We start from the raw sequence: 26,556 nt of genomic DNA, 5'->3' as shown, positions 1-26,556 counted from the left end.
AGATTACGGATCTCTCACAATATTCCTCCCCTTTCAGTCGGTTTCACAGCTGAGCTGATTGAGGCCAAAATAAACACAGCATTTAGCTCAAGACATTACAAAGAATACATTTGGCAGGGAGTTTAAGCTGGGATGCCAGAAAAACTTGTTTTGAGACACAATCATAGCGCTGCTGTCCCACTGCAGATATGATTTTGGGAATCTGAAGTATCTAGAGACGTGGAGTTGCAATGTTCTTACCTATCTGGAGAGGGTCTTTGACTGCCCTCACACGGAACAGCTGCTCCCCTCGCTGGAACTCATCTGCACTGCCATTTGCCAAACAGGAGTACAATCTGTGAGAGAGAAACATAACATGTCAGGGTAGGTCTGGTTTTGAGAAACTTCATAGTATTATCCTTTTTGCTGACATGGCTTTTGAAAAATCCTTACTATCTTTATTATGAAGTCCAGTTTTCTTCTGCCATTTCCATATTACAATTCAACCACAAAAATCATTAGTCTCTTCTTAACTAGCTTTGTGTAAAAGCCACTGGCATTTTTAGGAATTACAACCCAAGGCTCTGAAATACAAACTCATTCATAGACTAAAATCAAGATTTTATATACAGTATAATTCAAGGTCTAATGTTAGCATGCCACAGTAAAAACTCCTTCTAGTTAATTACCTGAGTGCTCATGTGAGTATTTTTTACACCTGTGCTCATCAGAATAATGAGCATATACAACCAGCTGGCTGGCTCTGTTCCCTCACAGGTGATCTTACATCAGCACTTCTGGCATTACCCCCCCCCATCTGACACCAGAACCTCAGACAAATGTATCCAAGAACTTTCAGGAGGATTCTTTCTAAAAGAGTATAATATCACTACTTTGCAACAAAATTCTGAATGCACAGTCACATCAATAGGCCTTCTATAGTATAAAAGCTTCAGTAAAGTTTGGAAAAAGATCTAAAAGCGCAGAGTTTTTGACTTTGTGTGGAAACATAAGAAATACAGTTATCTGACTGTATCCACTGATTACGGACGTACTTAGGAAATTCCAGTTCTCCTGATTACACCAACAAAAGGCCTGCAGAGCACACTGAGCCAGCCCTCCATGGCAATTTCTGAGCCCAGTTAAAGCTCTAACTCCAGCAACAGATTCAAAGTGGAACAATCATTTTGTAAGACTAACAAAAGGACAAAACTCTTCAAACTAGTTACCATTAGGCAAATTAAAGGGTGCATTTATTCTGCTATAATTTCCACACAGAACCTGGACATGTAAATGCTTTTCCTGGGACATATGCAGGGTAGCTCACCCCAAAATAAAACCCAGTATCACAGCATATCACACAGTAAACTATCCATGAATTATAAAAGGCACACGGGAACTGCAGAAGCACAAAATATATGGGACTTCAAATGGACAACAATTCTCCTCTAGTGAACAGAACCTTTTCTTAACCATCAATAAAACAGAAATAGTATTCATTACCTGATATCTTCCTCATTTTCTGGGAAACTCCAGAAGGCGATTCGAAGCTGCAGTTGCTCAGGCACTGGAGGATAAACTTTCTCCACCACCTCGAATGGAATGTGAAATGCAACCTGTTTTGCAGACAGTTCCACCAATGGGATCACCAGCCCATCTAGCAAGACAAGAAACAAAATGCAATGAACCACTCAGACAACAAAACCCATGAAAGGTTAAAGAGAGCTCTAAAGGGAGCTCTTCCACTTCCTCTCTTGTTTCATCAAGTTCAAGACCATTTTTGACAGTAAAAGGCAGCACAGAAATCTTCTGGAGAATTTCCTCTCAACTTTATTTTCATCCCCTTAGGGCAGGGGCACACATTCCTAAAAACAAAGTCCTTGGCCAAAAGAGCTTCATTAGCCTAGCAGACTCAAACTTTGTCGCCTGACAAAACTGACACAGTTTAACAAGACTTAAGGTAACCAAATATTTTTCATGCACTTCTGTTAGAATGTGGCAGCAACATCCTGTGAATTCCAAGAGATTACACAAAGAACTATTACAGTGTATATGCATAAGAAGCAATGCAAAGGTTCTCCAGGAAACTTTAGTACTGACATTCAGTATTCACCTATTTACAAGTTTTTAATTTCAATAAGTATTTGTTGGTTTATACCCTTCACCACCCCCACCTTTCATATGATATCTGTCTTTATATTCCAAGTTCTTTACAGAAGTAACTGGGAATTCACAGGTTAATGTAGTGGTGAGCCCATGAGGATCCTAACTGAAAGCACCAAGAGCTTTATAGAAATACATTTAACCATCACCTTTCTACAAAACTAACCCCACTTCTTATGTTTTTAAGTGCAGATGAAGATTGCTTATCATCAGGTTATGGAAGCCTTATGTTTCTGCTTTGCTCTGACCCAGATTACTCTTACACAAAATGCCAGACTTGTCTTATCTGCAAGTACCTCACTGCTTTACTGAGATCACTTCTTGATCCATCACTACAGCAGCCTTGGTTTCCCCCACTCCCCTCACCCCATCTTCCAAACCCTGTTGCCAAGAGCCTCATTAATTCAGTTTCAGATATTCAATGTTATGTCTCTTTGCCTCCCAAACCAGTTTCTAAAACATCACTGGAAGCCAGAATGTAAACCAATCTGGCCCTCAGCTTTCTGTCCCCATCGGCCTCCAGGCAACACATCAAAGGAAAATTTAAGCCCTGATGTCAGTAAGCGCTTCCTCACCCTCTGCCTAGAGACACCCTCCAGTCCCAACAGCTGGGAAAGAGACAGGATAGGAGATGGCTTTGAAAGTGCATGCACACAGCAAAGCAGCCAACATCTCCCCCAGTACTGAGCAGACCTGTCAAATGAAGGATTATATAAATATGGAAAGAAAACACAGTTTTCAAACATTCACATTTATGATTATTGCAGTGAAATTAGATTCATTAAGCAGCACTCCCTTCTCCCATATAGAGTCAGCCTTTCATTATCAGGGTTATTTTTCCATCACCAGTGACTTCTACTCTATGTTACAGACCCAGCCACTGTTTTACAGTGCTATAACCTCATTCACAAATGTGAGAGAAGCAGATTGTAAAATGAACAACAATGGAAAAACGGAGCACCCCTTTCCCTAGAGCTATTAGATAAACTTTTTGGCAGAAAAGTCATCTCATTTCCACTTCTGACAACCAGAACAGGTGTAAAGCTTTCATCAAGTCACTAAAGAAATGTACTACTTTTAATTAGTCATTTAAAAAAAAGTATTGTTTTTAATTAGTGCAACATAGTTAAATTCAGTATAATTCCTGCTGCTACAACAGTAGTAGATACCACAGAAAGCCCAAACTGAGGCACTTTCATACTTGAAATTACTCTGATCAATGAAAGGAGAGGTATTTCTTGTGGTTTAAAGTGCACCTCTTGTATACAAGTACTTTATTCAAGTCTTTCAATACACAGTACTAGAAAAGAGATTACACCTAAACAACCTCTACAAATTACAAGACTCAAAAAAGACTTCAGTCCTGAGATAAACACCTGCACATTTTTCTAAGAGCTGCAAGCCTGCAGCTTGGATGATGTTCCTTTTTACAAGGATTTGGTGCTGGGTATGAAGGTTAGATTAGAAATGCTGAAGACAGACTAAGTTGACAAAAAAGCAGCAAAGAAAAACACATTCTGCTTATTATTTTATCAGTACACCTTATTTTACTTTACTGTTGTGATGGACAAGGACACACATACAAATCTAAGTCTCAATGGTACTAGTAGAGTACCTATACCACTACTAGGCGTAGTAGTACGAATATTGTGATCATCCTCCAAACTCTCCATTACACAGTGTGGCTGTTCTCTTTCAAGCTAACTAAACTAGCTCAAGAGAAACACTTGAACAAGTCATACAGAAATTACCTCTCCTGAGGAAACATTTCTTCCAAGAGGAAAGACAACATGAGCCCTCCTCATCTGCTCCAGCACAAGTCTGGCACAAGTCAGCCAGCTTGATTTTCACAGTAAAACACTGTGAACTAAGGTAACAGGCTGTCTTTGCACTGAACTCATTAACTGGTTCATCAGCTGTACTGTGTCAGTAGTAATCAGCAGAAGACAGGTGGCCAATTATCTGGCATATCATAACCCACATTCAGAGCACACAACTTAGACATCTTCAGAATAAGGCAAAAGCAGTAAAACCTGGTGGACAAAAAAAACAAGCCAAAAAGCAATAATCTTACCTATAAGATCATGCATCTTTTTAAAATCCTGAATTTTCTCCAAGGAAAGAAACATGCAAAAAATAGTAGAAAATAACTGAGAAGTAGAAAACAATTTTTCAATCCTACTTTAAGGGTGAGTGAATTCACAGTGGGTAACTTGGCACATAATGTAAATGCTAAAATTAAGAAGTTTGAATGCCCTAAGTTTCAAGGGGGTTGTCCTCTATGCAAGCCAAGGTGAGACCCTTATCTAGAGTATCACTCAGAGCATTAGAGGGTCTTTTTCCACTAGACCTCTTGTAAAGTCAGCTGGACAGTCCTACTTAGGTGCTTAAACTAGACTTTGAATACTCTCATTTGAGTCCTAAACAAAGAGAAATCCATTCAAAAGTTTATCTCTAAATACACAAACCTAGGGTTGGTGGATTCATACCCACCTGTATCAAAAGTTACAATCAATAAAACAGACAAAAGGTATTCTCAGGTTCTATAATAAATACTGTTAGGAAGAAAAAAAAAAAAGGAAGTCTGCTAAAATGTAAAGGAGAAACCATCTCAGCTGTCGCTCAGAAAGCAAAGATAGGTGTAGGACAGAAGACTGCAAACATAATAAAAAAATTATACAGCACTGAAATCAAAGATGTAATACAAAGTTGACAAACACACAAAATGAATCTACCCAAGGAAGAAGATAATTTTAAATTGTGGAGCAAAACTAGCAAGAATCACTGTTCGTTCTTCAGAAGCAGACATGATGACCCAAACACAACAAAGGACACATTTCAAGTCCTAGAAGAATAAAGTCACAAGCAAAGCATAAGCAACCTCAAACAATTCCCACTTACAGGTTAAAAGACTAGCAAAACCCAGGCCAGGAAGGGATTTTGAGAGGCCATCTAATCTAGATCTCCTACCTAAGAAGCAGGATCAAGCATATCTCAACCATTCTGAATTCTGAATTACCTCATCTATTTACTGCCACACAGAACACGCAGCTTTGATGAGGGCTATCCTGCCCTTTTTGCTACTATTTTATGTGAGTTACAGGTTTGATTTTTACAGCCATTTTATAACACTTAAAACTTTAACATAGATCTAATTGTTCCTGTGGAACAACAATAATGAAAAACCCTGACCCTAAAACAGCCAACACAAGCTATGCACACAAACATGCATTCTCACCAGTGGAACAACTTCTATGCCAGCAGGACTTGCTGACACAGAGATGCATGTGTTGCAATTGCTTAACCATTCCTAATACAGTGTAGGCTGGACTAAGTTGCAGGCAACAATTATTGATAAAAACAGATCATGTTCAACATATTATTCCTTCAATACAATAACTGAGTTACCATGATAGACAAATAGAGAAGAAACTGCTTGAATAATAAGCAGAATAGGGGCCACAAGAATACCAAAGTTATTAAAGAGAACAACGAAAAAACAACTGGGCTAAACACTGAACATTTCTGTTATCTAATCATGTTATTTCCATTGAGTTACTCTCATTTGACATATGACTCTTAAAAATAAACTATATGTACAAGTGAATGAATACAAGTGCAAGTGAAGAAATCTCACAGCAAGAGATAAGACACAGTGCAAAGACAGGACACTGCTTTTGCTATATATACCTTTGGGAAAATGGCATGTTAGGCTGCATTATCTTTTTACAGATAAGTCTACAGCTTTGGTCCCCATCTCACCCTTCCCGCTGGCTTCAGGCCTAAATGTAACAGAGCATAACAAAGTAATACAACTACACACAGAACAATGAGATAAAGAAAATTAAGTGAAGCACCTCTGATATCCAAAGCAAAAATGAGAAGAACAGTAAAACTAATGGGAAATACGCAGAGTGCATACTTGACCAGCAAAGAAGGTACGTGGGGGGTGTTATAAAACCTGCTTTACAAACCTCATTTAAAAAATGGTAAACATTACATTGCTTTTTACAGAATTTTCCATGTAGATAGATAAAACTGTTACTGTAGAATGCACTTAAATAATTTCTGCTTTTTTCATTTAAGTGCCTACCAGTAAAATACCCCTTGGCTTAAGTCAGTGATTGTCTCTCTGATATCCCTTAAAACCAAAATGTGCGGAGAATTCTCATATGCGGGCAAGCAGAGCAAGCACTACATTTAACCATAACATACCTAAATCAACTCTTCAAAAATATTTGTTTTCTTACTGTTTTCTGTACATTTCCTTCTAAAATTCTGCTGTTGGTTTTACTTTATTCTCTTGTTCTTTTTTCCCCTCAGAAATTTATTGTCAGAGTTGATGTCTGTAAGAGGTATGCGCCAGAGACTTATATTCTTTCAGGATTCAAACTTGACAAGAAACATCAGAAAACTTCACCTTTGCCTTGAAATCTGTAATACTTGAAGGTGAATGCTCTGAGTGTACTTTAAAAAAGTTTCCCAAGGTGAACATAGTAAAATAAAACATGAGCCTTTTAATTAAATATTTACTCGTTATTTCAAATAAATTATATCCAAGGCATTTAGGCCATTATGCATACTCCTTTTTCTTCTTCCATTTTACCATATAATCAGCATCCTATAAAAAGCAACACGTGTATATAAAAATAACCAAAATCCACCTCTGAACTGAGGGTAAGACACATGGTACGTAACAGAAGCTTTTCACAAAAGTCTGAAAATAAAATACTTTCTCTTCCCTGAAAAGCATTTCCATGCTTTTCAAGGCTCCATCCACAAGCCACATGAACTTTAGTTCCCACTTCAAAGAGTCATTAAAAGCAGAACTGCTTTAATGGGTCACAGACACACCACCACCAGCTGGTTTTCTATCACATTAACATTTTGCCCAGGTAGGTCCCAGCTTACAAAGTGAAGAAAAAGAGAACACCTTCATAAGTGTTGAACTAACATCCTTGCAGCCTCTGTAAGCAGTACAGGTACACCTGTGTTCACTTGCTGCTTTGTGCCTTTCAAGCACAGTCTTGTGAGATGGGCAGCGAATACCTGCCATACAATCTCCCCAACTGCAGACAACATTCATTAAAAAATACAGCAGATCTATAATGCACTGGTACATAATACATAGAAATGATGGAATATCAAAAGCATCCTTGAGTAATCTTGGGATTACAATCTTGGGAGTACATCAGACTAAGCACATTGATGTGTAAGCTTCATGATGCAGCCACAAACAGGACAGCTGTTTTCAAAGAGGCAAAGGAAAAGTTCTCCACCTAACTAGAAGAGAGATTGCAGCTACTCTGTGCCTGTAAGACTTGGAACATATGAAGTACTGAACCACAACCACCAGGCTCCAGAAGGAAACTAAATACTTAACAAAAAATGCAACTGAAATAGCTAACATAATTCTAAACATACAAAGAAGAGAGAGGTAACATATAAGCACTTAAAACAATACAAGTATTTACCTTTAAATCATCCACATCAAAATGGGTTAAAGTTAGGGGAGAGAGGATTTGGGATAAAAGAGTGCAACTAAATTGAGCAGCATGAGAAACTTCCATTGTATAGACTCACAGATGAACTGCTGGAGCAGCTCCGAAGCTATGCCATATAGCAAAAGAAAGATTAGCTGGACATATGCCAAAAGAAGACTAACTAATGAAGTGCATTAGATAATAAAGAAAAACTCTCTTCAAGATGCCCTCTGTCAGGCCTGTATTCTGATTCTTATAATTAAGAATTAATTTCCCTTCAAAAGATCATCACTCTCTTGGTTGTAAATGATCTTTTCAAATCACACAGCTGGTCTCAGCGGTGTTCAAAGTGAACACATACACACGCACATCACAGATTGCTTCAGCCCAACTGGAGCTGCTGCGGGCTCTTACAGCAGCCCAGCAGACATCCCAAGTACTCAACAGGCACCAAGAATGAACTTTCATGCTCCAAATACAAGAGAACAAACCCGACTGGCAAGCCAAGGGGTGAAGACCCCAAGACTGAACCAAGACCCTGCAACATCAGAACCTGACAGCTGAACAGACACAGGGAGCTGCATCTGCACCCAGTCACAGTCCAGCCTGACCACATGCAGAATGAAGCACCTGAAAAGCTGAAGACACACTGCAATACTCAAATGCTGACTCCCAGCTGTCTTCAATTAGCTCTGTCTTCAATTCCCCTGCTTCAGCTAATAACTCCATGCCATTTTATACAAAGGGAAAAAACCCACAATGTTCCTTGTAAAGAAAACCAAGCAAACCACAGTATTGCTAAAAAGTAGTTTATTTTTCTTTCACAGATTAAGCAAACTGATGTGAAGATACAGGTTCCTGATGCCCCAACCATTCAAGAGTGTAAAACGTAAGAAAATAAGCAAATCCTTGGCATTGGAATACTTACTGTAGCAAGTTATAATCAAGTTTCAGCTATTTGTTTCTCAGGTGCTACCCACTCCAAACCAAGTCCCTGCAAAACACCTCAGCATTCACAAAGCCAGCTGCAACAACAAATGGAGAACAGTAGCCTCTGGTGGAATTCATCTGCGTGAGTTTTTCACATGTTGTGACAGAGCAAGAGGGTTAGACAAGACAAGAACAGGGATCAAGTGATGAAGACAGCATGCTACAAATGCTGCTGCAGATAAACTGTTAATCAAGCTTGCTCAGAAAACAGACCAGAGGGAACATTCTGACTTCAGGGCTCCTTTGGTTTTGTTTTTTCTCAGTGTTTCTGTGCTTTTAAAACATTCACATACTCGTAACTAAGCAGATGATCTAGCAAAACCAGCAACGACAGGGCAGTGTAATGCAACCCTCAAGTATTTCAGGCAGTTAGCCACAAGAAAATCTCTAAAATGGCTTTCTCCAATAGGCTTCTATGGCAGGATGATATTCTCACCACGCAAGAATAAAAATATTTATATACACACACACTTTTTTTAATAACTGAAAACAGAGCCCTACGGAGAACTAAGTGATCAACAAATCAGCAAAATGCTCCAGAGAACAAAGTATGAATCATTAGTACATTGATTTGTTCACAGGATAAAGTAAAAAAAAAAAAACCAACAAAAAAACCCCACAACAACAAAAAACTATCAGGATTATTTGTTTTTATTTTTCTGTCTATGCAATTCACTTGTTAAATTTGCACATAACCCTTCTTACTGCCTGTAAATAGCACAGAACTCTCAACCAAAAGTCTTGGGGGTTTTTTAAATTTAGAAACAAATCTTCTCTTGTTTGCTGTTTTCTTCCTCCTCGTTCACTGCTACTACCCCCGTAAGCTTACTAAGAGTACTAAAACCCTAATGGGATCTGTGTTTACAAAATGTTCTTACACCTCTTATTTCCTCTAGAGCTAGAGTTATACGACTCTATCTGATCACATAAACATTTTGCAGCAGCGAAATGACACTGAAAATAATGTCAACGAGTAGCAAATGCAGATATCAGACCACACTGAAAGCAAAAAGAAGAATTTGGGGGAGGCCTACATCAGCCCTAAGCCACAGAATGACATTTTTATGTACAAAACAGTTGAGAAGACGAATAAGCAACATAATTTTTTCATTAGCATTTACTGGATAAGACTGATGAGATTCATAGCCACAAACCATTAAAAATACACATCCCAGATGGGCAGATTATGGTCCAGAACTAGAAACCTCACACTTAACTGACAAACTGCAGCAACTATTACTACACAAACACACAACCATCACAACATTTTAAGAATTGCCTGGGGTTTTTTTAATCCATTGTAAATGGGTTGTTTTATCACAGGAGGGTGTCCAATTCACCCCCCAAGTCTCCACCACCTACAGCACAGAGTCAAATTTCATCTGAATTCAATTTTTGAAAATTGGTTAAAACTACATCACAAACAGCTCATACATGTAAGTCAAAATATTTCATGGCTCATGGTATCTTTTTTTGCTGGATTTAGATTTTCCTGCATAATGAGAGAAGTGTATTATGTGGCTGACTCAACACACATATCTCCTGACATCATGACTTCTGCCTCCAAGATTAAGATATTTTGGGAAACAAGAATTAGTTCCTTCTATAAGGCAAGCCTGAACATACATCAAAGTATCAGAAAAACAATACTCATTTTCTATTTGCACACAAACCCTGTAGAATTGTAGAACACAGTATATTGTGGATTTAGAGGGGATGAGTGGGTGGGGGTTTTTTCAAGTGTCAGTATTTTAAACCCATTAAGCCTTGCAGTTCCCTTCTGGTCATCTGAATTATCTAAAAAAAAATTTCTGACAAACTCATTTCATGATGGTTTTCTACGTTCACTCTCTAGATGCAAAGAGCTAAACAAAACCAGCTGACTTAACTTTCCTCACCTGTGGACAAATGGTATCACCATCATGCTAACATCTAGCATAGGGACTGCATCCCAAAACAGTTTATATTAAAGAACCTGAGCACCTAACAGAGGAAAGATCCCACATACTCAGCACAACTATGGCTGTTTCAATATTAGACTGAGTTAAAAACCATTTTATCTTGATTTTACTATTTTTTAAGTTAAATATTTTAATTTACATCTTTAAGTATTCCCGTCTCATGCCAGCTCCTGGTGACACTTCCACAAGATTTCATGAGGCATAAAAAAGAAAGCTGGTGAGGTTTTATAATGCTAAGCAATAACTGCTCAGAGAACTAAACTTAGTGTGTAAGGTCCAGGAGTCCTAACCCACTAAGAATTTAAATCGGTAAGAGTATGCCAAAAATCCCACAGCCATGTCTTAACTCTTCCTAGAGTAATTCATCCTTTCTTCCTGCTAGCAAAAACCTTCTGCCAGTAGCAAAACCTTCTACTGCATAAAATGGCCATGATCTAACTTCAGAAAGGCTTTCTTTGTGATGCTGTAATTTCCAGTGCCCATCCTTTTAAAGCTAAAACAATGTTGAAACAAGCAAGCAGACACAGTAGGGGGGTTCTTATGTTAGCCTGCATAGCACACACTAATACATGCAGCATTTTCTCTTCCTGAATTTCTATTGGTTAGTGGGCAAAATATTCCTCTTTCTTCCTGCACTCTCTCCAAATGAGACTTCTCCCCTGAGAATCAGATCTCCCAGTCCTGTGCCACACCAGAGAAGAACCCGAGACCCATGGGGAGCCATTCCATGTCCTCTGACTACCAGAACAGCTACTCCGATCACCTTGTCAGACAATCCAAACACAGCTTGGTTTGGAAACTTCCACAAAATGATTCAGAAACATTCTTTAATCCCTCACGAAATATCAGTGTTTGCCATAACTGACTGCAGCAACAGCAAGCAAGAATACTGTTACTCTTGTCACAACTTAAACAACAGGGAGAAATTACAGTTTAACCAATAATAATGTGGTACTGGCATTACCAGGGGTGTTTTGAGGTGCCGAGTACAGCTGAGCAGACCTACATCAGAAGAAAAAGACTGATGCTTTCTGCTACAGGACTTTTCAGAAAATTACACAAGAAACAACTCCTCGTGGCAGGAAGCTACAACGTATGTGAAGAAGGAGGCAAACTTCTCAGTACCTTTTTGGAGCAGCTGCTTGTTTCTACACCTCCCAACTCCATCTGCAGTCTCTGTCAGCAATAGCACTTTAAGAGGCAAGAAATCTGAAGGAATTCTCTCTTCAGAGCAGCATGAGATGTTAGTAAGAAAAATAACCACCCTGTCAATGTTAGGCCTCCTTTCACCACTAATAAACGTGACCAGGGAGTGCCAATGTGCCCAAGTAAATTTTAATTGCCAAGGAGCTAAACCTGCTGTAAAATCGTCCCTCTTAGTGGACAGTAAAAGAGCTGCCTATCTGAAAACTTTTTCTGCATTCCAAGGATCAGCTGTCTGAACAAGAGATTTCCCTTCTTTCCCTAAAAACTTGTCTTCTTTATGCCTGTAAAGCATCATAGCTACAACACTCTACTGTATTAGAAACCAGATCTCTACAAAGAAAACCACTTGAATTACATCTTCAGAATGTCAGTTCACAGAGAAGTGGAAAGTTACAAGCTATGTTTGGTAACGGAAAACACGTTTGATGTGGAAGGGGGTAAAAAATGAAACCAAAATCCAAGATTTGGTTTCATGACTCCAGGACCGAAATACCAATACATTCCTCCAACATTAAAAACTTGAAGTCCTAAGATCCTACTCACCTACATTCTGCCTCATGGTTCACATAAGATTTTGTTGCAAATGCGTGCAATGTACCTACAGAAAACATCCTCTCTGAGCAAATGTAAGAACCTCTTCAAATACAAGTCAAATCCAGATCAGAAAGGTGTTATTTTCCATTCGACCTTATTGCTTCTCCTATGTAATAACTGAAAATCTGCACAGGGTTGTGCTGATGAAACTGGAGTAATTGGAGTATTCAATGGTATGTTGATGCCTTATGCCAGTAGTTCTATTTGTCTCTTCATAAACTCTGCATCTTAAGAGCAAAATGTCAGTAAGCTTTTTTTCCTAAACTCTCACCCACTCTAACATGACTGAGATCCCAAACCTGTGCTACCAGCATTAGGCAGGCAGTGCAGCATTCATAACTTGACAACCTCCTCTGGAAATTCAGACAAGAAAATTCTTAATCCAAACATTCTTCCATTTCCCTCCCTAAAAAAAATAATTCATTTCATAAAAAGAGCAGCCCGGGCAAGCAACCAACAGCTGTTAGAAATCCCAAAATGAACAGCAGATTTTGTAAAGCAAGGCAGACAGTGCTACAAAACACTGTATTCATGCCAGTGCTGGCCAAGGTTTCATGACAAATTGGGCAGCTTGCATTCAGAATAACTCTACAGCTGATGAAGCAGATTAGCTTCAGGCAAGTCATTTCCCCTGCACTGTTACTCCTCGCTCTCACTCAATTCAGAAAGCATCCTGCACAACCAGGATTGGACATTCAGAGCACAGACTGAAAGCAAGGCTCAGTATTACCAGTTTTGGTAATTATCACTTTTGCCCCATGCAAGGTGTTTTAAAAGCTCAGAATTCAAAATTATCTCCAGTGGCCTATGACAAAGAAAAAACAAGCTACAAAGACCAACTAGGACCAGATATTTTTTCTGAATGTAGATAATGGAACATAAATAAAAAAGTCTGAGTCTGACTGCATCACAGCTGAGAATCAATTTCTATCAAGAAGTACCGATATGTTTTCAGACACAAAAAGAAGTCACACAAAACACCACACAACCTCTACTATTTAATATGCTGCTCTTTACCATTAGTAACCACCCTTAAGTATTGCATGCAAAATTAATCTCCAACCAGCTTTTTTCATGTGTCTAAATAAATCCCAGAGCAGTATCACTTGGCCACCAAACAAATACACTGGCAAACACTGAAGAGCTGCATTACTGAGTGTATCAGTATGACATTAGGCCAATTTTGTTGGGGCTGATGGGAAAGTTACTGTCTGAAAAGAATAAATAAAGGATGAGGCGTTCTCACCTCTAAAGTAAAAAAAAATAGAATCATAGAATCATAGAATCAGCTGGGTTGGAAGGGACCTCCAAGATCATCAAGTCCAACCCTTGATCCACTACTGCTGCAGTTACTAGGCCATGGCACTAAGTGCCACATCCAGTCTCTTTTTAAAAATCTCCGGGGACGGAGAATCCACTACTTCCCTGGGAGCCCAGAGGAGGGATTAGTTACAAGCATGTCTATTATATTCAGTGCACAAAAATAACAACAAAAGCATCCCTGGAAAACTGTGAGGCACTGACTAATGGCAGTCCATTTCATGGATTTGGTTAGGCAAACAAATAATATCTCCCAAGATCTCTCCAACACTGCAAGGCTGAAGCAAAGTCAACCCATCTTCTGAGTATGTCCAAGAACACAGTTCCTGTTCAAAATTGGACAGCAAAACTAACTCCCTGTCCTTAAGAAGGATAAGCAGCTTTGCTGACCCATGCACTACTGTTTTAAATGCAAGCAAGTAGTCAATGAAAACTTCCAAAGGCATTCTGGGTCAAATACAACTCATTTCTCTGTGTCAGATCACCTTTCTCTTCGAGACACGCATGAAGGTTACATGCAGGTCTAAGCTGCAAAGATTTTCATTTGCAGCTCTGGTAAACAAATTTACAGTTACATTTCTCTTCTTCTCCCATCTCAGTATTTACTGACCTAAATAAGAGGTAGGAAATGCAATTACATGAAATATGCAACAGGAACTGCAAACAGCTCAAGAGAATTACTAAATGATGCCATATAGACTGAACAAAGGTATCAGATTCTCAGAAAACACTGTCATTTCATTTGTACACCTATTAATTACACAGTACGTGCAGGACCAACATGAAGCTTAAATGTCAAACCCTTACCAATAATTTTTACATCAACAATCATTTCCTAAGAGCACGGAGCTTGAGCATTCAAGTCAGGCAAATGTGAGCACATATTAAGAACAGTAAACCTGAAGTCTTACGAAGACCAGAAAAAAAGACATGGACAGATTCCATAAACTCGGTAGTCACAGGTTCAGCAATTTTTCTGTACTTCAACAAAGAACCTCATTTGTCACACACATTGACAAGATGCCAGTAAAAAATGGCTTGGCTGCATGTAGGCATTGTTTTAATGAATATATCTAAGAGATCTCAAGCCAAAGAGAAAAGCTGCAATTGACTTTTTCCAATAGTTTATCTGGGGGGAAAAAAACCCACCAACTAACCATACTAATTGCTTTTTAAAACACTGGTGTTTTCATTTTCAGATCTCCACCAATTAATTACTAATGTCTACTAGTATTTCTGGATAGCAAAGAATGATGACCATCTGCTTAAATTTTTCATTTTTCTGAACAGAGGAAGTCAGAATCAGTTGCCCAGGTGTTCACCTGTCCACTGCTTCAAAAAGTCACCACCTAAATGTTGTAACTTGGGAGAAAAAAAGTACACCTGGATGCCTTCCTGTAAAGGCTCCCTTGACTTCAGACAAATTCTGGGTAATATTTCTTTTATCACATTATCTATTTATATTTTTGTAAAAAATGTGGACTTTATTTTCTATATTGTTTTTGGTCTCTGACCTACCTCTTGTTCATTCTCAAGTATATTCTCCCCTCTAGCATCCAGCTTGGAGTCTCCCACAAAGGGAAGTAATTTGGGAAAAAAATCTCTAATGGTCAAGTGAAGTCACAGAAATTTACCCATGTTGTAGAATACTAGCAAAATGCAGACCCAGAAAATGCAGGTTCTGGAATTGAGTAATCTGCCAAGAAGTGAAGATGCATCTTGAGAGTAACTAAGCTCTTATTTTAAATCTTCCACGGCTTTCATCAGGGCAGGAATTTCATTTTCTTCTACATGTTTTATAATCTATCAGAAAAAAACCACATCTGGACTCCTGGCCTTTATCAGCAACACTCCAGAAGCAGCAGGAATTTTTGTTTTTAGTTTGATTCCCCACTGCTTTGCTGACAGGTGACCCCAGATACACAGAGGGGGCACAGCTCAAAACACAAGGCACTCTGTGGTGGCTGACACAAAACTAGTCTCCTACCTACTCTTCCTGCTTACAGCCTCTGATCATACAGATATCCAAACACATTAATTTAACAGAATAACTTTTGGCACTAGCCTGAAAGAAGTGACATAAGCAGTACTTCTGAGCATGAGAAAACCTCCTAAGTCTGAAAAGAGAAAGCTGTTTTAACATGTGCTGAGTAAAATACTGAATGATCAAAATACATTTACATTTCATTATAGAACTGCATTTGCCCAGATAATCACACACGTGTGTAGCTCAGCAGAAATCCTGAGATGTTTTGTCTTCATTTTGTTTTCACCTCAGGACAGACCTAGTTATCTACAGGTAAAAAATAAAGATAAAAATTAAAAAAAAAAATTTTAGCAATGAAGAACAGGTGGGGAAAAAAGGGATAGGAGGAGTTAAAGAAAGGGATAGGAAACAAACGGAGAGCACAATCCAGAGTCTAGGATCAAACCTGAATCCTTATCCTTGCTTCCCCAGAAGTAAACATGCCACTGAGAAGAATAACCCCTACAGGTTCAGTGAGCCTGAAATGCAAATAGAGCCTCTGTGATCTCTGGTCATTCAGCAGCACAGGGATTTCCTCAAGGTGAAAGGAAGGAGAAAAACACAAACAGAAAAATCCATGGAAGCCAGGAAGAAAGATGAGCAGAAAGATGAGACAGGAGAAAATGAGACATTGCCCTGTAGAAAGATAAGACATTAAAATATACAGAGAATGTTCAAGACTTTTTGGGAGGGGAAGAGAAACTTAACTAAAGGAAAAGGCCAGAAGACCAACATGAGAGTTAAAACTGGATTGGTAATTTAAAAAATCTCAGCAGTAAAAAAAGTATCTTTTCCTGATAGCTTCTTTATGTAGTTTCTCCAGTGCCCATTTCTAAATAGAAGGGTACACACACCCAATTACCTCAGAAAGGCACAGGAAAATGCAAATGAAGAGACAAATTAAGAGCAGAGGCACAAATAAAGTAGAAAAAAAAAATCAGCTGTAACTTCGTTATACACAGGCAGTAACAAAACAGCAGCGAACCACGGAGACTTCATTTCCAGCCTCACTAGGCTCAAGGAGTGGACATGCTTTGGATGACACCAACATTCTTCTCCTAAAACACCAAGAGTCTGAAGAGCACACTATGAATTTGAAAGAGCCTACATGGTCCTCCTGCTGTTTTATGAAGCTACTGCTTGAACATGGGTTAACTTCGATTTACTAGTTATTGGTAATCCTGAGGAAGAAGTGCTGCTCTCTAAGCCATATATTCTTTGTCTGTATAAATCAGAGAAAATCAGTCACCGTCATTTTACCAGTGTAGACACCGCACAAACTTTGATCTCTAAATTGATCATATCTTCACCTCAGGCTCTGTATATTCTCTGCCAATGACTTCCTCTCTACAGCTTGTACTTGTGAGGCACTCTGCCCAAAACCTAACGTTGTGGGCACTCCTAACAGTCTGAAAGAACAAAAACTGTCTGGGGCTGGAAAATGAGGATATTTTCTAGGAAAGCACTGCCTGCATCAATTCTTAGTTAAGTCTGGGGAGGTTTTGCAACAAGCTAACAGAAAAAAAAAGGAAAAAAAGTCAAGTTTTCTTGCTAGCTGCCTATTGAAAACTGATTCAACTCAACTCATCAGTGCCTTCCAAACGAATCTGGTGTGAAAGATTAAATACAAAACGAGTGAAAATATTGTGAACACACTATTTAGCAATCCTACAGTATCAATGGCAACTTCTTAAGTGTTTGGTAAACATTTATGCTTCAGAAACTGTGAAATAGAAAGGATTAAGGGTGGGAAACCTTAGAAGCTTTCAAGAAGAAAGCAAGCCTCAGTGAGTTTGAAGAGATAATAAGTGTACTTGAACATTTATTCTTATAACCTCTATCACAAAAATCCTCATGTGAAGATAACTGATGACAAAACATCTGCAGAAACACCAGACTTACTTCAATTACCAATGAAAAAGACTGTCCAGAAAAGTGGAGAAAAGGCAAGTGGGTGCATTCGTTGGCAGAGAGGCAGCAAAAGGGTGGAATGTAATTTCATACAGAAGAAAGCGAGTGGGAGCCATAAACCAACTTGAAGAACCAGATGGTTTTGAATACATTGCAAGGACATTGTTTTTAAAAACACCCATTCACCTGAAGTTCAGAGCAGAATCCCCTGTCTGCTTGTGCAGCTGAGAGCCTCTGGTCAATGGTATGCACAGGCAATGGCCAAGTATCAGTCAGAAGCATGAGCCCACTCAAAATTTAAACAACAAGGGGTAACGCAAGGAATCAAGGCAGTCTAGCAAGAGAACAAGTCACTCCTAAAATAAATGCTCAAAATTATGACAGGACTCCTGGTGCTCCCAAAACTGACATGCTTCCTCCAGGATTTCAGTACAGGTGAATCAGTGGAGAGCAGTTTCAAAATCCAACGAAGTGGGCATCCATGAAGTGGACACAATGTATTCTGCCTTCACCTTTGCAATTCTATATTTAAGGAGAAAATTCCTTTCTACAGTGTAATATAGGAAAACTATACGAGAACTTTTCCATAACAAAAATGAAATGAGGAAAAAATCAACCAATTATTCTATTTTTCTAATGTAACTCCTAAAGATATCTAACAAGCCAATGGAGTGACGTGACTAACTCATCTTTCTGGCAACGCTCTGCCATGAATACTGTATTTATTTGCAACAAGCTACCCCAAGCCTTATTGTTAAATTTACAGCAAGCATATAATAATACTAAAAATACCCAAGAAGAAAATAAAAACTTGCAAAAGGTAAGAAAGCCTTTTGAACATAAAAAGTATGCAAGCTGTTTGTTTAAGAGGACTCCTCAGCCAACAGCACTTCCATCAGTCTCAGGGGGAGTCTCTCTGAACTAATTAATGAAGAACTGTACACTCACAAGGACAAACCAAAAACAGCTGAAAAACCTAAAAATGCTTTCTATTACATAACTTGTCTGACTGATTCCAAACCAAAACACAGGCTAAGCTCCAAACTGCAGGAAAAGGCTAACAGAATACAGTTCCTCTTGTTTTCTCTTAGCATTTAACACAGAAGAACCTAGTGTCTAACTTCATTTTTTGTTTGCAAAGGCACAGTAAAATGGCAAACTGTGGAAATAAAACCACACAGCTCAATTCAGAATTATCACATCTGAAATTACTCATTACAACTGACAACCTCAGGACCCAGCAAGTTCTCAATACAAACTGTATTTTCTGACTAAAAGACACTGTCAAAAAGAGGTATTAAAAATAACAAAATCGGTACAATAGTTCTGAAATCCAAGGAGAGCCCAGATGACAGAACCCACATCAGACCAGATTCACTTGCAACATGCTGTGTACAGTAAAGTCCCTACAAGTGTTCCGTATTGGTAAGATCATATGTGACTTTGTAGAGTGAATAAATAATTATTTAGGCAGCAAATCCACATTCACATGCTTCTCAATATAACTCCAACCAGAGCCTGGGCATTTAAGGCAAGGACCTTAAAGCAGGCCACGGTATCCTTTCAGCATGTCCCTCTTGTTAAAGTACAACTCTCATATAAAGGAATTAATTTTCTCTACAGATAAAACCTAAAATATATGAACCAAGTACAAGCAATACAAGCCTTGCCTATGCAGGTTTGCAGAATCCAGAAGAGTAACATCTCAATATGGTGTAAACAATTACAACTATCACAACAATAATGTTAGCTATTGTGTTTCGCCTGTCAGAAAAGAGACTGAGGATTGCAAATATGCAAAATCTACTGAAGCCGACTTTTCATTGTAACTCAACAAGTGGATGACAGCAGAGAGAGCAACTGCTGCTTGCCTGTAATTCGGTCAAGAGAGCTAAAGGAACTAGGTCAAGACCCAAAAGAACACACAATCATACACTCAAGAAGTTGGCTAAAAGCTTCTCCAAGCTGAACAGAAACAATCACCTTTGCAAACATCATTTCATACACCTCTGACAAACTAGAGATCTTTATTTCCACACCAGTACGTTTGCAATACTTTAGCTTCTTTCCAGCAAGTTAACACGTACAACAAGACCTAAAGCAAAACCATGAAGTATATAAGCTTTGCCCTGTGCCTCCACATCTCCACACTCACAGCTTTTAAAAACATGCCAACAGTTCCCCGTCTTTACACCAGCAGAATGTTCCATACTAAAAACCAGTGCACCCCAGTAGCAGGATCCAAGAGTGCTATCCAATTTGACATGTATTCAGCATTTCTCTCTCCCTTGTTTGGGGTTAGGTTGGGTTTTTCAGTTTTCATCTTACTGTCAACTCTAACCCTGACTAATCAGGAGACGCTGGAGATTTCATATGCAGAACTTGGGACAGTTTAAATTTATTAAAAAATTAAAATTTAAGCTGCTCTGTTCTATGTTTAATGCAAAGTGTACTTTCTGGTACTGAACCAGTGACAACTGAACATTTGTCCATAGAACACCATGGCCAGATTTCATCACAATTCAGTATAAATTGCATTCTCTGTTCATGTAAGGCCAACATTCAGAAAAGAATGAAGTTCTGCAGTTCCACACAGGGAGATATTAAAGAGGCAGGTAATGGTCACAAAGGTCAGCAATAACAGGAAAAGTACTGAGACTGGGCCGAAGAAACAGAAGGACATGAAAGGAAGAGTGGAAAAAGCTTGTGTAATTTCTGTTAACTGTGTATCTGGCTCTGCTTGATGTAAACACCGCCTGAATTCCAGGATCACAATGCAGTGGGATAACGAGAGAAATTAAGTTTCATTAAAAAGAAAAAAAATCAAGCAAAGAGCTAGTAGCAATATGATAATTAAAAACAAATTTTAATTGCTAGTGTTACTTATTTCCCTGTCTGCTATTAAAAATAAGTTACTATCAACAGAAAGGAAATAAGTCTTGAAACAGGCACACTGTTGTTTGCTGACTTCTTTGTGAGAGTCTTAAGGCCCTCTTGCTCTACTACTGCAACATAAAGAGCTAATTTACTAGAAAAACGTGAAATGTCAAGAATCAGGCAAGGAAAAAGGACTGCTCTATACAATGACAGCTTACATGGCTTTACATGAGTAGCTTCATAGAAGTTAAAAAAACCTCTCTGAAAGCCTGGTGTACTTCAACAAAAGCACAGTTATTCCCAGGCCAGTCTGCAGTTTGTTCATAGAAAACTGCTTTTGGATTTCCAAGAGCAATCACACAGAACCTACTCAGAAGGGCAGCATCACAATACTACAGAGCACATGCAGGTGAAAACTCACCCAAAAGACAGCTTTGTCTTAAGATTCCCGGTAAACTTTCAGCTTCAATCTGTGGTCAAAACTTATCCTGACAATGATCCTACATGTGCTTCTCTTTGCTGCTTTGACATTCCTACGGCAGATCTCGTCACCTACCACCCCTCTCCCTTGCCCCACAACTTCCAAAGAATACCCCAATGCATCCGCGTGACCTTACCTTTCATTTTGACAGTGGGAGAATTGGGTCCAGCCGACTGCTTCCTCCATCCTCTCCAGTTCTGGCAAAGGCTCTCTGCCTCAGAGATGAAGGAACAAAGAGAGTCTTCCTCAAAGCGATCGGAGTCTTCAAATGAAAACCTCTCCCCGTCCTCCCACTCTGCGAACATGAGTTCCATCACATCCGACAGGCGACGTGGGGGAAAAAGAAAGACAGAAACAGCACTGCTCACTTTTAACAGGTGAATGGACTTGAGGACTCCTACAATGCTTAAAATCTCGATTTTGATTCGATCCCCATTCTACGGTGCCAAGAAAAAACAAAGCGCTGGCTGAGGTGGGAGAAGCAGGAAATAACTATGGGGAAGCTCGTAAAAATCCCAGGGGGTGGAGGGAAAAAAAAAAGTTCTTTAAAAAGTTAAAAAATGCTTATGTCCACAGAATGTACTTGAGGCGGAGGGGACTGGTGGGTCCGTGAGAGCTGCCTCCCGGCGGGACAGGTGCCGCGGGCACACCGAGGGTCCGGCGCTGCAGGGCGAGGGAAGGGGCCGCCTTCCTCCTCCGGGAGGTGTCTGTGCGCAGGGCCGGGCTCCCTGGGGTTGTGCTTGTCTCACTCCCGGCGCAGGAACCGGGGGCAGCGCCGGGACCCGCCGGGGAACAACTTCCCTCCCGCTCCGGGGGCTGCAGAACGGCCCGACGGGGCCGCAGCGCCCGCAGGGGGGCGGCGCGACCTCCCGGCGGCTCGGCACCGGCGCGACACCGGCGGGCACCGGCGCGGCTCGGGCGGGCGGCGGCTCCGGCCTCACGGGGGCGCGGGCGGCGGCCGGCGGGGAGCTGCCGGCGCTGGTCCCGGCGGGCGGGGCGGGGGCAGCCTGTCGCCGCTGCGGTGGCGGTGGCGCCGCGGTGTCTCTACGAGCCCATGGCCCGCGGGCCCCTCTGGATGCCCCCGAGCCCGGCGGTTCGCGGCCCCGGCGGGTCCCGGCGCTGCCCGGCGCGGGCACCAAGATGGCTCCGCGCTTCCCAGCTTCACCTGCGACACCCCCCGCCAGCTGAGCGCCGCTTCCGCACCCGCGCTTCCGGCTTCCGCCGCGCGCCGCACGCCGGGAGCGCCGGGCGGGACGGAGTGCGGGAATTCCCGGCCCCGGGAACGTGGGAATGGGGGGCGCGCCGGCTGCTCTGCCGGGATCTGGCTACCGCTTCGCACCCAGCAGGCCGCTCGGAGGGGCTGTAATAAACCACGTTGTGCCCGTACCGCCAAAGGCAGCGGGAGAGCGCGAGTGGTGCTGAAATGGGGGCGCGGGTTGCCCCCGGAACGCGCCGCGGATCAGTTGTGTGAGGTAGAAATGACCCAGCTGGGATCATCCGATTGGGAAGGAAAGAAATATCTGAGTTCTCAGTAATGTCTTCTGTTAGAAGGGGAACAAAAAGCAGGAGAGAAGACTAAGGGAAGAAGACAAAGGAAATGAACGGAACGTGGCTCGAGTGAGTCCTGTTCAGGAATAACCGTCTAAGTGCAGGGACCGCCTTGCCCGGGCCGAGAAAGCCCCTCGCTCTCCCAACAGGAGAAGGGAAGGAGGTATCTGGGGAGCTGCAGGGCCTGAACAACTCCAAAATTCAAAAAAAGTAACTCCCTTGCCAGTTCCAAGAGGAGCTGCGCAGGTTAGGTAAGGTTTTCAGGTCCTACCCACTCTGAAGTCTGCGGGAGTGAGGTTATTTGTAATTTTTTTTTTCCTAATTCGTTTTTTTTGGAGGTCTAGTTCATTGCTTAATTGTGAGAGTTGACTGGTAAAATACCAAAGGATAAGCTTTCTCTTTGAATACACATCAGCCAAACAGCTGGACCTGCACCTCCCTCCCCATGTCTGTACAGAGGGAACAAACCAAATGACAGGGAAAAAGAACGACACACTTAGAAATAGTAACCCTAGAGCTGAGAGAGACCGAACCGCATCTAGGAATACTCACCATCTGCCTCATCTATAGTACTCGATCAAAAAAAAATTACATTAATTGATGGGTCCTCATGGAGGGTGCTAAGACATGCTTCTTGGATCTTAAAGGAAACTTACTACATGGCTTGTTCTTACAGTTGCAGTGATTATCAGTGTAAGATTTGGAACACAAAGGTGCATCACTGCAGTGTCCTTCCACTGTAAGAGGTCGGTTTACCTGTTGGAATGTCAGATCCTTCAGTCCCTCCTGGGAAGGGCCAGAACCCTGAGCAAAGGAAAGTAGTGGCTTTTCTACCAGTAAAGAAAGAGTCTGCAGGGCTGAATACTGAAAGAAAGCAAAGAGATGAAAATGGCTTGTCGTGTTTTCTATTGCAACACACCAAGGCCAACATTCCATAGGTGCACTCGCAGGGAGGCAGGACACTATACAAGCCAGGTGCAGGGCAACATGCCATAGCACACTGTGCCAAGCTCTGAGTTGTGTTCTGGCTAATCCTGCAGAAAAGTTGTCCTGTGCTGATGCCTGACTGGGTCTCTATTGCCAAATGACCTGTTAGTGCACCACACCAGCAGTAATTCGAGAGACAGACACACCTGCCTGGTAATGGGAGTTCTGTCAGGTTACATCAACAGCACTCGGGGTCAAGGGCATTGCAGAGAATCTCTGCCACGTGGGAAAACAAAGATACACAAAGGTATCATAATACTTCCTGGAGTGTTTCATGAAAGAAGGGTTTCACCTCAGTAAAAGTGTTTCCCTGGTGAGGAAAAAATATTTAGCAGATTGTAGGAATTTCAAAGAATAAAAAAATACAGCTGAAATTTTGGAGTGTATTTATTTTGACGGGGGAAAAGGAGATGGAAAAAAATCCCTAACAGACAGACCGAAAACCAAAATAAGAAATTAAACACATTGCATCCAAGGAATGAAGAGGTAACTACAGGTGAGATTCGGCACCCTGACCTAGATGTTGTGGCACTTGAAATGACAGAAATGGGCAGGGACACACAGTGAGGCCATAAGCCTGGTGCTGCTCACCAATATCTTTTGTCAGCAGTGTCTGCAACACAGCACTGTTGAATTGTACCAAAATCCAATCCAACAGAGAATACCCATTACATCCAGAAAGGTCAGAGGAGAGGAGGAGATGTACTAATGTGACATGCTTCAAATTATAAGGGGGCTTCAGCACATTATGTTTGATTGCATTAAATTGTAGCAAACCTCACTCCCATTCCTTCTTCTTCCAGCTTTGGGATACCACAAGTTGTGGAGATTTCCAAAGAAATCTTGCTTTCACTTTCTCAACCATCACAGGCTGAGAGCATGGGTGAGGTGATGGAAGTAATGAGGCAAGCTAAGGAGAGTGAACATTTGCACTTTTATCTTTAATTGCATTTCAAGACACTATAAAAAAGCGTCTTCTGGCTTGTGCAGAGCAGGCCTGGGTATGTTGTCCCCCTGGCCAACAGGAGGGAGTGCAGGTGTGGTTACTTGCTTCTCCTTGTCCTCAGGGCTATGGCTTGGAAAGGCACAGGAGTTCATAAGCACTCATCCATGTCTTTTCCAGCCAACTTATTGCATGAGACAGGCATGTATTTTCTCTCGTGGATCTTCCAACAGACAAAAACTACAGTTACTACTGAAAAGACCGTGAAAAATAGTATCTGACAATTTCAGCACTGTTCTGCTGGGAAGAAAGGAATTCAATAAGAAATCCTGAAGAGGTGACAAGGTTGCCACTAAGATGGTTTCTCCCTTACAGGGATGTACGGGGTTTTTTTTTCCTTTCTCTCTTATTTCAGAGAAAGGAAATTGCTGTTCAGAATTTCTCTGCCTCTATAACAGACAATTTTCAGAATGCAGCATTCCATATGAGAGAGACACATGTGAGTGCTCACGCATACCCTGAAGCAGAATTACAACATTTACATTTGTTTCCTGTCTTAAGCTCTCACTGGGGACTAAAAATCAAAGAGGGTCTGCACTGCACCCCAGAAGTGTCTGCTTTCCATGGGTGAGTCGTGAGCTACTCTTCAAGTCATATCCAGCGCGGTTTTATTTCTGAAAGAAAAACACATGCTTGCTGTGGCTTGAATCTAACACAGACTCAATAACAAAATACAGCACTCTAGAGATTTTCACTGCTGGTGCAGTGGGACCCAGCTGTTCAGTTCCATTCTGACTCAACAAGGATTTCATTGTCTCTTTGCATGCAATAATGCACTCAGAAATGACAAGGAAAGGCAGATTTTTAAAGCACGCATATGGCTTTGTGTCTAAGTAATATATTAGATGTGCAGAATAATAGTTTCTTGTGCTCTGGCGCTATGACACTATGGCAAACTGCAGTTAATTCTTATATTTTGAATCCCTGTTCCTCCTGAAAGGTCACTGTTTCATGATACACTGATCACTGTTAATAACAGATATAGAATAACAAACCAGCATTATTTCAAAACACTGGGCCTGTAAACAGATGGAGCAAATACTGCTTTAGCACAAAAGAAGGGACAGCACACAGCTCATTGCCCCTTGCTGTGCTCCTAACCAGGCAAATGGCTGTGCAGGATGCACAGAGCTTTTCCAGACAGTGCATACTAGGAAGCCGAAAGCAAAGCTGCCCTGAGGAATCACGTGCTCTGGAAAACAGATTTCCTCCATTTAGATTGGAAAATGCTCAATCTTTGACTAATTCTTTCCATGGGAGACATGGAACTGATGTTGTCCAAGGTTCTGTCTTCGGAATCTTAGAGAATATGAATACCTGCCTGATTGAAGCCTTATGCAAAAGGGGTAAGTGACTGGTACATACATGCATACATGGAAAATGGAGACACTAGGGGAACACTTTGCAACAGCTGCTATAATTATTGTTATAAAGACAACAATTGTGGCTGAGACTTCATGTATGAATGTAACTACTACTCTTCAGAAAGCATAAGATGGCATTTACAAATAATATTGCCTGCAAGGATTCCTGAGCATATGTTGTCTGGCATCTTGTATTTCACAGGTTACAAGTATATTTTCCTCTTCCTTTCACACTAACCTGCAGTAGCATTTGTTTTCTTTTTCACACTTCCTTCTTTCTTCTGCTATTACCAAAGCTGACAGTCTGGCAGGGTCTAATATGCACTATATGTTCACAGATAGAAGCACCAAGCTAAAGAGAACTGGAAATAAATGTTCTCCATTTTGCAGGGGGGAAAGAAAACTACTGTTACACTGCAAGTCCTCTTTTTCTCAGTCAATATCACATTTGGACATTTCCCTAGCTCAGGTGAAAAGATTGTGAAAGCACTATGATATCTCCTTTGTCTAGAGAGCAGGTCAGATACATCATTTATGGAAACTGATAATTCAGCAACTCAGTTTCTCTAGAGAGCACATTGCCCTAACTAGCAATGTTACACTTGAAAGCTTCCTAAGTATTCTGAGAAGCCTTTTTTGATGCAGGCATTAAGCAAAACGTAT

General features: G+C 40.8%; 1 protein-coding gene across 2 annotated transcripts in view; it reads right to left on the bottom strand.

The window, feature by feature from the left end:
• The window catches only part of ZSWIM8 (zinc finger SWIM-type containing 8), a 58,507-nt gene extending 36,704 nt beyond the window's left edge, over window positions 1-21,803 (bottom strand). For both annotated transcript variants that reach the window (XM_032695701.1, XM_032695702.1), the window contains exons 1-3: window positions 21,128-21,803; window positions 1,483-1,636; window positions 241-335 (exon numbers count right to left, since the gene is read on the bottom strand). In XM_032695701.1, the coding sequence (XP_032551592.1) occupies window positions 241-335; window positions 1,483-1,636; window positions 21,128-21,305 (427 nt within the window). In that variant the 5' untranslated portion in view covers window positions 21,306-21,803. The remainder of the gene's footprint in view (window positions 1-240; window positions 336-1,482; window positions 1,637-21,127) is intronic.
• Between the last annotated feature and the right edge of the window lie 4,753 nt (window positions 21,804-26,556).

This window comes from Chiroxiphia lanceolata, chromosome 8, assembly GCF_009829145.1.
Source record: "Chiroxiphia lanceolata isolate bChiLan1 chromosome 8, bChiLan1.pri, whole genome shotgun sequence".
In the NCBI taxonomy this organism is placed as follows: domain Eukaryota; kingdom Metazoa; phylum Chordata; class Aves; order Passeriformes; family Pipridae; genus Chiroxiphia; species Chiroxiphia lanceolata.
The sequence above is the reverse complement of the archived record's forward strand: the minus strand, read 5'-3'. Positions and strand labels throughout refer to the sequence as shown.